At 45.4% G+C, this 11,692-nt stretch overlaps 1 protein-coding gene across 1 annotated transcript; it reads left to right on the forward strand.

Moving 5' to 3' along the window:
- Positions 1-1,578: 1,578 nt before the first annotated feature.
- LOC310824555 (ephrin-A5b-like) lies at positions 1,579-11,462 on the forward strand (the record flags this gene model as incomplete). Its single annotated transcript, XM_083697821.1, has 3 exons — positions 1,579-1,871; positions 3,128-3,139; positions 11,388-11,462. Coding segments are annotated over 3 exons (380 nt in total), but the record flags the coding sequence as incomplete, so codon positions are not given.
- Between the last annotated feature and the right edge of the window lie 230 nt (positions 11,463-11,692).

Genomic DNA, 11,692 nt, shown 5'->3' on the forward strand with positions numbered 1-11,692 from the left:
CACACACACTAATTGATATATTTGTGGCAGTTGTCAGAATGATTCAGGTGAAATGGGAGCACAAGGAAAGCAAGTGTGTGTGTGTGTGTGTGTGTGTGTGTGTGTGTGTGTGTGTGTGTGTGTGTGTGTGTGTGTGTGTGTGTGTGTGTGTGTGTGTGTGTGGGTGTGTGTGTGTGTGTGCTCTTTTTATTAAAACACTCTGACCCTCTGTAGCCTGTTGTGGATCACTGGAGTTATAAACATGCCTGCCTGCTCAGCCTTCTGAAGGAAGCCAGACGCAGTATTTTTCTTATCATTTGACATTTACTGCCTGAAGTATCTTCCGTCTCCCAGATCATTTGCACTTTGCAACTCTCTGATGTTGGCGGAGGTTGTTTTTCTCTCTCTCTCTCTCTCTGTTTCTCCAAAAATTAGAAGTAAATAGTTTTCAGAGAACTTTTTGGCATCGGGGATGGAAAGGCATCAATTCCCCAACTTGTGATTCTTTAGGGTGTGATCCATCACCAGGTATGGAGTGGTGTGTTCGTAAATATGTGTTGTTTTGATAGATTTATAGCCTTCCCTCCCCACCGAGCGAAGCCAGCTGATACTCAGAGAATGTTGAGAGATCTGCCCTGCTCTCCTCACACTAAGATCTCCACATCTAAAGTCATCTCCAGAAAACATGGAGAAAATGGGAACATTATTTTCGTTGCGTGTGTGCGCGCGCGCGCGTGTGTGTGTGTGTGTGTGTGTGTGTGTGTGTGTGTGTGTGTGCGCGTGTGTGTGAGTGTGTGTGTGTGTGTGTGTGTGTGTGTGTGTGTGTGTGTGTGTGTGTGTGTGTGTGTGTGTGTGTGTGTGTGTGTGTTTGAGAGTGCTTTATAGTTTATGCAGTTTAAGTAGCCTTGGTAAATCTTGTTGATACAAACCACCGATCGGTGTGAGTGAGTTCACTCATTAAGTCAAGTTGACTTGTGTGACCAGTACACTGCAATGCTAAAACACATCCACTTGTGTATGTTATTGTGAGAGTTACTGCCACTTAGCAACCTTTGAAGTGTTGCTATAAATTGTTGGATATAAGTATCCAGAGTGATTTCACTTCCCTGTTTGTCCAACTTAAACGTTATAATGTTATGATGTGTGTTTATGACTGAATTTGTGTAATGAAAGATACAGTACCAGTCAAAAGTTTGGACACACCTTCTCATTCAATGGTTTTTCTTGATTTTTTAAAATTATTTTCTACATTGTAGATTAATATTGAAGACATCAAAACTATGAAGGAACACATATGGAATTATGTAGTAAACAAAAAAGTGTTAAACAAACCAGAATATGTTTTATATTTTTAGATTCTTCAAAGTATTATATATATATAAATATATAACATATATATATATATGTTTTTCACCAATAAACAAGACAGCTCTTTGAAATGTTAAACTTGAATAATGACTATTTGTGTGCTACAAGTATATTAGGAGTGTATAGGAATATGACACAAATCAAATGACCTTCCTTTGCACCTGTTTTTGAACGCCCTTATCAACACACCCGATCTAACGTCTTCTCCCTCCCTCTCTGTCGTCCGACCAGGTTCCACCGGAGTGACTACCACATCGACGTGTGTATAAACGACTACCTGGACGTCTACTGTCCCCACTACGAAGACACGGTCCCGGAGGAGCGGATGGAGAGGTACGTCCTCTACATGGTGAACTACGACGGCTACAGCACATGTGACCACACGGCCAAGGGCTTCAAGCGCTGGGAATGCAACAGGCCCCACTCCCCCAACGGACCGCTCAAGTTCTCCGAGAAGTTCCAGCTCTTCACCCCCTTCTCCCTGGGCTTCGAGTTCAGACCAGGCAGAGAGTATTACTACATATGTAAGTAACCACAATACTAGAGTACAGTATGCCACCGACTGCTATACAGTATGGAAGTCCAGAGTCCTGCAGTACTGTATGTGACTGTGTTTTAATGACTGTAGTCCGGCTGTTTGTTGGCCCTCAGCAGGGTTGTGAAATAGCAGTGTTGACGTCAGTTGGAAGTCAGGGAAGAGGACAGGCGCAGACTTGAAAAATGTTTCCAGTTGGATTTAACCATCTTAGAACTACCCAGAACAACATTTCCACATCCAAGTTTACACAAGGATGAAAGTGATACCCCAAATGATCTGGTTATTTGAAAGTCTTGGCAAACCGAGTCAAACAAAAACAGCACAAGGTCTTCAAGAACTCTTGACTGCACTGATCCACTTTTCTATGGAGCTTTTGTTGGATATCCTCTATCTCAGCTCTTTCTGTGTCGTGTGTGTGTGTGTGTGTGTGTGTGTGTGTGTGTGTGTGTGTGTGTGTGCGCGTGCGTGCGTGTGTGTGTGTGTGTGTCAGATAGAGAGAGAGAGTCAGAGAGACAGATGGAGAGAGAACAGGCTCCTACAGATACAACCCCTAGCTCTCTGTTTTTACAACTTTACCTCTGAGCCTTGAGAGTGGTATTGCGGAGATTAAAGACGACACTTGTGGACTCTGGTTTCAGCATTTCATTAAGACCGCATCTCTCGTGGAATGTCCTTTCCTAAAAAGGCAATGAAATCCTACTGGGAGATTCACAATAAGACAGTCAGAACATTAGAAGACTTCCCTCCAGGATAATACTCCATACTTCATAAAGAGTAGTCCCTCTCCATATTACGATGTGATCTAAGACATACCGGTCGAGGTAAAGTTGTCTGTTTCATGTCTGTTGCAGCGGTGGAGAGGCAGAGAGGGTTCGAGTAAGGCTGCCACCCACGGGAAATTAGGTTTTATCAAAGCAGGGTGATAGAGCTGAATTGAGTTGAGTCTGTCCTCTTGCTGGAGTACAGACTAGGTAGAGTCACTGTGTCGGCGGGAGTGAATCCCTGTCCCTGCCGCTCTCACAGAGAAATATATTCCAATTATACTGTAGCGTGGTGAATAGATTGTTATGGTACCTGGTATGTGTTTGTTGTCTTTTGTTAAGTGCGTAGGGATATGTACAAGTAGCATAAGGTGTTGAATGTACAGCAACAACCAGGCCTTGAATGTACAGCAACAACCAGGCCTATATGAGTTCTTGTTAGTGTTCTATAGTGTCTTGTGTATACTGTGTTGTGTTGTAGGCAGCAGAGCTTGTAGGTACTTCCTTGGCGAGATAGTATCAGCTTTGACAGCTAACAGTTGACAGCTACAACAACCCCACAAACACTCCGAGACATATCTGTGTTGCTTATCTGTGAAATGTGACCTCCAGTGTTAATGTACCTGCAGCTGACTGTCAAACCCCCGTCAATGTGCGCCTGTGTGTGTGCGTGTGTGCGTGTGTGTGTGTGTGTGTGTGTGTGTGCATGTGAGACTAGGAATAACAGAGCAGCTCTACACAGAAGTCTGTTTTATGAATCGCCACGTTTTATGATGGAAGCAGTTAACCTGACAGCCTACCAGGGATTTCTCTCCTTTATTCCTTCCACCTGTTTCTGCCACAGTGGAGAAGGAGGGATTGGAACAGGAACCTCAAAACCTCTAATAAATGAACCATTTCTGTTCACCTCGGTCTGTGGTACAGTTTGACTCATCGCTGAGGACGTGAGACTCATAACACCCACTTTTTTGGGAGTGTTGAGTCATAGGTGTGTCGAGTGCAAGTTGTCGTAAAAGTCAGTTAATTGGCTAGACATGCAGTACTGCTAGCCCCCCTAGCCTCCCAACAGAATGATTGACAGCTGTCAGGACGACGATTGACAGCTGTCATACTGTACACGATGACATGTGCAACACATGGATAAACTTACCGAAAGGTTTGTTTGCAGGAATTGCTCCCTGTTAAAGCTGGCTTGCCTCGTTAGACAAGGCAAAGACAACAAGTCCTCAAATGAGTTAGATGGGGTGTGGGGAGGATTAGATCGATAATCCTCATAGTCTCTCTATCCGACATGTCTCCCATCCTACTGAAAGATACCTGTCCCAAGGGTTAGATTCAATTACACCCAAACAAATAGTCCATACATAAAACACATCCATTATTCTCTAGCACACCGTATTGCTTTGGTGGCCCAAGGCTTCATTGCTTGTTGAGTGATTCTAGCGTGCCGCCTCCCTGGCCACTGTGGCGGATATTAAAGTCATCTACCATGAAGTGCTCTGACATGTGATTTCCCACTGCCTTTGTGTCGAAATGGAACGTCCATAAAGATGCAAGGGGGATGGGCGGTGGTCGCTGATTGATTGGACAGGTCTGTTCAATGGAGACAGGAGAGGGAAGAGCTGAAGGACAATTGGCATGTATGGGAATGTCTGTGCGGTGATAACTACATGTTCATCTGCAGCGGCTGTGTCTTCCATAGAAATAGAATTATGGTGCCATCATAATCATCATCATCATCATCATCTTTCTCAGCTGCTCTGTTCTCTCTCTACAATCACACTCAAACACGTGCATGCGTTGCAAAATGTTTAATGACAAAAAACATCATAATAACCATAACATCAGGTTCCATGTATTATATGGGTCAGTCTGTTCCTTCCTGTTGCTCTCAGATTGGACACACAACACAGATCTGAGTTCCCTGCTAACAGGACTGGTTAATAGGCTGCTGAGCACGGAGGTCAGCCCAGGCCCCTGACCTGGACATGGCTGCAGCCGGCTGGGCTGATGTGCAGATGCTAGTGGAGCTGATTCACATGCATCATTACCCAGCAGTCAATAGCACACCTGCACCAGGGTTATAGGAGCTGTCAGCACACCGGTACACACACACACACACACACACACACACACACACACACACACACTGCTTTCAGCTGTGTCCATAAGCAGAGTTCACCACCCATGAGCATCGGGGTCAACGTTGTTTTCTGTACACAGCACAGTACAACACACTCAGGCATGAAGTGTGGTGGTGTTACTGGCTGAGATACCGACCGTTTGTAATCTGTAGGGATGTGTTGTAGGAGGACGTGTTGTGGGGCCTAACATAAGCATCACATGTATGGTTCAACATTATGGAGCGGTAGGATCGGATGTCACATGCATTTTTCTTTATTGCTGATGATGTTTTTGATTTAAACATTGTCTGAAAATAAATCTTTCGCTTTTCGCTCTTATAACTTTCTATAACCGAACGACCCGCGGGAGGAAAGGCTGAGAAAACGTCTTCCCTGCGATGATTCATTCAGTATCTGATCTTTAGACGAAGATTAAGATGTCAAATGATATTCTGGCGAAGAAACGCCCGTTAATGGTGTTTTTGCCCTCTAAGTTCGATGTCGGGGTGAGGCTTGATTTGTTGCATCTCTGATAAAATTACAGAGGAGACAGAGTTCTGCTGTCATCCTCCTCAACAACAGAAACAGGTTCATCAACGATAGCAGGACGGAGGGAATAAACCCAAATTGAGGCTATAATTCTTCATTTTTTCTGTGTCAGCTGCGGCTCCCCGTCTGAACGAGGTAAATTGTCCATCAAGCTGCGGAAAGAGAGAGAGAGAGCGAGAGAGCGAGCGAGAGAGAGAGGGAGGGAGGGAGAGAGAGGGAGGGAGAGGGAGGGAGAGAGAGAGAGGGAGGGAGAGAGAGGGAGGGAGAGGGAGGGAGAGAGCGAGAGAGAGAGAGAGAGGGAGGGAGAGAGAGCGAGGGAGAGGGAGGGAGAGAGCGAGCGAGAGAGAGAGAGCGAGAGAGAGAGAGAGAGCAAGCGAGAGAGAGAGCAAGCGAGAGAGAGAGAGAGAGAGAGAGAGAGAGGGAGGGAGAGAGAGGGAGAGAATGAGCTCGGAGTCAGTCGGCTGCATGATTCCCTATCTGGGCCAAATCCAGCTTCTTTTCTTTTTTTTGCTTCTTCTCTGCACAGGTCTTTTTTTCTAAATGAGAGAGAGAGAGAGAGAGAGAGAGAGGGAGAGAGAGGGAGAGAGAGGGAGGGAGAGAGAGAGAGAGAGAGGGAGAGAGAGGGAGGGAGAGAGAGGGCAGGAGAAAGTGAAGGCTAAAATGCTAAATGTACCGCCCCCAGGAAAATGCAGGAAGCCATTTAATGTTGCGCACATCTGCAAGCAATTCAGCAGAATGCGGTATTAGCTGAGAGTGAGGTACGGCCGGGACAGGTCCGCCGCTCTGACAGACACCGCTGAAGAAGGGATGAGGAAGGACAGGGGAGCACTTCCCGGGTCAGAGGTCGCCGCGCATCGAGGGCTTTAGTGAACCCCCTGATCACAGAACGCTGACGGTAGCATCCTTTCTTTAATATAGAGAATCCACGGAGCGATTTTAATCTGAGAAGGACGGAAATCCAATATCAGAGATAGCCTCCCTGGGAAGGATGAAGGGAGAGGGAAGGTGTCGTTAACTTTGCGAGATGTATGGCGAATGGGAAAGAGCCGGGTGTCAGCGCGCCGTCGGGGATTGGTGTGGGGGAAGGTGTGTTGTTTGTGGGGCTGGTTAACACATTCCTGTATTGCCACTCACAGAAAACAGAATCCATCACCACGAGGTCCATTAGTCTCTGATGATGTTACTTCCTCAGGTACCGAGTTGACAAAAAATCGAATATAATCCATGGACAGTGACAAAAACTAGGCGATGATTCAAATACTGCTCAGACGTGCTTGCTTGGTCTATTCATCTAAAATGTAATGTTGGCGGTCATTTATCAGTGCGCTGTCTTCGTTACCGTCGTCAGGGGCAACCTGTAAAGTGAAACAGGAAACTGTTTGCTAGCCCAAGAGAGGCTTTTGATTGGCACTTCAAAAGCGGAATTGCTTGGTGTTTCTGACTATGGATACATGTACATTGAAGATCCAAATACAAGCCGTAGTCATTTCCGTTTTATGATTTATCATAAATCATCATACTCATGTGCCCTGAAGTACCTATTAGGGAAAGAAAGAATGTGGATGCTGCAGATGCAGGGATAGCAATATGCCGGTAATGATTTAGAGGTTTGCATGGCGTGTGTGTGTGTGTGTATGTTATTAGGTTGTGGTAGCACTGCTAATAGTGACAGATCACGTGTGCGTGTGCGTGTCCGTGCCCAGGGTAAGTACTGCAGGAAACGTGCATCCAGATCCTGTCATAACTCAGCCTCTCTATCCATTCGCATGAAAAATCATTCCTGTCATCAGCACTCAGAAATGATCCAACAACATAAAACAATGTGACAGAAGGCACACTTAACACCCCTTGGTCCCAAACACATTATCATAATTCTGATAGATGGGATTCCTTTTCCACCTCCTTCTTCCTCCTCTCCTCTTTCTTCTTGTCCCCTCTTCTCCTCCATTTTTGGGTAATTTCCCACTGCCCACCCCTCCCTGTGTGTCACCGTTCCTGTTGATGGCTGTTAGCCCAGTATGCCTGCCCTCCAGACAGTACGTTACACATACACACACACACACACACACACACACACAGACACACACACATACACACACACACACACACACAGTCACACACACATACACTCACTGAAACACTACGAGAAAATGGCGGCCACCCAATTGCTCCCCAGGGGGCCATATCTATTGGCTGCCGTGAAGGTTCCAGTCACAGAACGCAGCCACTAATGGTCTGGCCGTGAGAATCCTCAGGGTTCCGAGGCCCCCCGTTTAAAAATAAACTGAAAACAGTCGTCCAGCGAGCTGCCTGCTCGCCCAGCCAAGACTTTGCTAATCAAAGGAATGAGGTAAGTAATGGGACACTTGTTGATGGCTGGGAGGAAGGGGTGGGGGTGGGGTGGGGAGGCTCTAATCAACAAACTGGAGTTTGACCACCAATAAAGTAGTCATCACATTGCCTCCGGAAAAGAGGAATGGCGGTTCACTAATTCCGCGAAAAGCCTGGAAATTAGAATCAGAGAAAGTAGGGCAAGTGCGGACTTTCACTCAAACTTTCTGTAAGAAAGGGCGCAGGGTTCCTCTTTCTGAGTCATACAGTAGCAGCTGTCTTCATGGCCTGATGGTGACTCAGTAACACACAGAGACGGACTACCATTTTGGGAGTCTTTGTTCACAAACAGTGGAACTATAAAGAATTTTACAAAGAGAAACTCTCTCTGCTCCCTGCCTCTCTCTCTTCCCCCCCCCCCCCTCCTCCCCCACCCCCTCTTTCTCTCTGCATGTAAGCTCATCACTTCTGAATGAGTAGAATGAGCGATGAATTCGGTACATTTTTGGCACTGGTTGAAAGTTGCAAGGAAAGGGCGAAAGGCCAGTTAACACCGGGGGGGGGGGGTTTATATGCCCTCCTCTGGTTGTATCCCCACCTTCCTTCCCCCGTGCCTCCCATTGTGTGTTCACTATAGCAGCATCTGGTTAATGGTTCTCTCCCCGGCCCGGCTCCTCAATCTCCCCAAACACAGGTTGTGTGCCGCCATAGAAGCGCTGCAGTTGTTATTATTTCTTTTTCTCGTCCATTTCTTTCTTGCTTTCAAGTCATCATTTTGGAAGAACAGCCACTGCTGTGCGACCGCTGCGTGTGTGTGTGTGTGTGTGTGTGTGTGCGTGTGCATGTGTGTGTGCATATATGTGTGCCTGTGTGTGTGCGTGTGCGTGTGCGTGTGCATGTGCGTGTGTGCTCTCCACTCGGCAGTGCTCTGTAAACCCAGACTGGGCCCGGGAGGAACGAGACACAAAAGTAATCCTAGCAAATCAAAGACAACATGGCCGGCGGGAATGTTCGTTAGGGGGCTGGCAATGCTGGCTGGATAGGAATGCTGCATCCAGAGGGTTAGAGGGCGTTCTGATTTAACCCGTCCCATCCTAACAAACGAGCAGGGATCAAAGGATCTGAACACCCTTATTAAGGCCAGCTGGAGACCCAACACAGTGAAGATGCATGCTAATATAGCAGAATGCTAATGCTATAAAGCGAGGCTAGTGACGTCATGCGATGTGCTGGTGCTGGGTGGCTGGCTAGGATAAGGAAGGTACTAGAGCTAGTGCAAATGCTACATGAGGAGGCCAGCTGGGTAATGGAAGGCTAGCTCACTGCTAACGGCTAACTAGCGATTGCAGCGACGAGGCAGTGACCAAAGACCAAGAGAGTGGTTCAAAACACGTCTAGTTCACACATCACTCAAACTGCTGTATACTTGGTAGCTACACATAGTTACAGATGTGTGAGTAAAGGGATGTTCCACTCCAGTTACAGGTCATCGTATACTGTGGTTGTCCAGCACTCGTATTCAAACTAGTACAGCACCCTAGACAGTGCATTGATCGTATATTTAGATTATCTCTATTTCTGTCAGGATCGATATATTTTTAAACCCCATATTTAAAAATAAATATATATACTGTAATAACACTCAACAAACTTAGCTGAAATACTTTGCCAATGCTAATGTGTCAGTTTTAGTTTTCAGATAAAATGTTATGTTCTGTTTTAAACTTACTCAGTACATCAGAGTTATTTTCTGACAAATGCACAAGTAGATCTCTCATGCTGTCAACTGTAACCGGTCCGTTGGGTTGCCTCGGGGGCACAATGCTGTCAGAGAGAAAACAAAACTTGCCGTTTGGATTGGAACTTCTTGCAATAAAGTGAGCTTCAAAAGTGGGTTTATCAATAATGTCAGTGTCAAAAAAGTAAAACGGACAAATGACTCAGAAGCAACATTAGCTGAACTTATCCTTGATTCGGGTGCTTGGGGAGTGTTTAAGGTATCTTATCCTTGATTCGGGTGCTTGGGGAGTGTTTAAGGTATCTTTGGGGAATGAAAGGGCTTCAATGGGCAGCACAAGCTGACCAAAAGCTGAACATTGATTGAAGCGAGATACTCACAAAAAAAAACCTTTTGAAGTAGGTGACAGAATATAAAATCCAAGTGCAAAACAACTATAACATGTACAGTACCAGTCAAAAGTTTGGACACAAACTTGCCAAGAGTGTGCAAAGCTGTCATCAAAGCAAAAGGCGGCTACTTTGAAGAATCTAAAATATAAACCATATTCTGGTTTGTTCAACACTTTTTAGTTTACTACATAATTCCATATGTGTTCCTTCATAGTTTTGATGTCTTCAATATTAATCTACAATGTAGAAAATAATTTAAAAAAATAAAGAAAAACCATTGAATGAGAAGGTGTGTCCAAACTTTTGACTGGTACTGTAGATGGCGTGGAACTGTTATGCTGGCCTGCTTTACGATGCAATACACTCATCCCCTACAATGTAAAACATGTTGAGACCTAGGTACAGATAAAAGACACAATCAATTATTAATCTCTCTCCTGTCGAGACTGCTAAGTGATGAGACAATAATATAGTATTATACAATTTTAAGCCTTTCATTTTGCCTGCTTATCTGCAATTGCAATTTTGCTCATGGTTATGTTGGAGGTATCAAAGCGTGGGTATGACCTGGTTCACTGACCATGAAAGCCCCCAAATGACTTTGGATTGTATAAAACCAGATGGAAAATAATCACCAAAGCCTCTTTGACTGGCTTCATTGACTCACCCGGAATCTACTCTGTTCTTTGTTCTACTGCTCTACCTACCAAATGTATGAAGACGTCAACACTATAGACAAATATAATAGTTAATGAATAAATATATCCGTATATTTCTTCATTCCTTTTCTTTCTAAACACACAAACATTATGTTCTCACATCTGAATTTACGATCGTATCTCATCTCTGGAGCTGGAAGAAATGTGTTTTCCAGATAACATTACAGCTACAATGTGCCTTGGCTTGGCTGGGCTGAGATTGAAACAATATCGTGTCTAAGCCACTGCGGGCCCACCTGTTTGTTCTTCCGTAATTGGATTCTGGTTCATTCCATTTGCCTTAATGCCACTGCATTATGCAGTGTACTGAGGGGACCAGCCATTACCAGCCAGGGGACATGGCTTGGAGGAGTAACCCGAGCTTGCCCTCTGTTTCTGGGGCATCCTTTCAGTGCCTCTGCCCTTCAAAGGGAGCAGTCGCTCTGCTTTGGATGGATGGATGGCTGGGGGCTTAAGCTTGATGGGAACCAGAATAGCAGGTGTTGATGTTACGGCCTGACAAGAACAATAAGCCGGCCCTCCCCAGCATGTTAATCCAAAATAAACAGGCACTGGTGTGGACGGCTCGGGCGAAGGTGGAGGGGTCCTCATCAAACCCCTAAGAATGAAGAGCTGCTGCCAGGAAGGAATGTGGTCCAGCTTAATCTTTCCTTTGTAGAGAAAAATGTAAACCAGTGTATATTTACTGTAACACCAACACCATGGCAACGTCCACATGCTATTAGCTAGCTTTCTGTCTGATAGCACAGTTATGGAAGAGCTGTGTACTGTGGGTGAACTTGTGAAGACTGTTGGAAATACATGATTTTTCTTTTCGTGGCAAATACTAAATTAGAATAAATGTGGGAGTGTGAAGTCTTGTTCAACTGTGTTGTTGTTTTGACGGCAGTCTCCCACATGTTTTCTAGCGTCTTCATCAAGCTAGAGTATGTCGTTTGGATCTGCAGCGCGTGTAAAGTGGCTGGTGTGGAAAGCCTTGCCTCAACTCCACCCACAGAGATGATGTAGATAAGACATCTGGAGATGGTGTGTGCGTGCATGCATTTGTGTGTGTGTGTGTGTGTGTGTGTGTGTGGTGTGTGTGTGTGCGTGTGTGTGTATGTGTGTGTGTGTGTGTGTATGTGTGTGTGTGTGTGTAGTATGTGTGTGTGTGTGTGTGTGTGTGTGTGTGTGTGTGTGTATGTGTGTGTGTGT

Source organism: Argentina silus (assembly GCF_951799395.1).
Source record: "Argentina silus genome assembly, contig: scaffold_791, whole genome shotgun sequence".
NCBI lineage: Eukaryota > Metazoa > Chordata > Actinopteri > Argentiniformes > Argentinidae > Argentina > Argentina silus.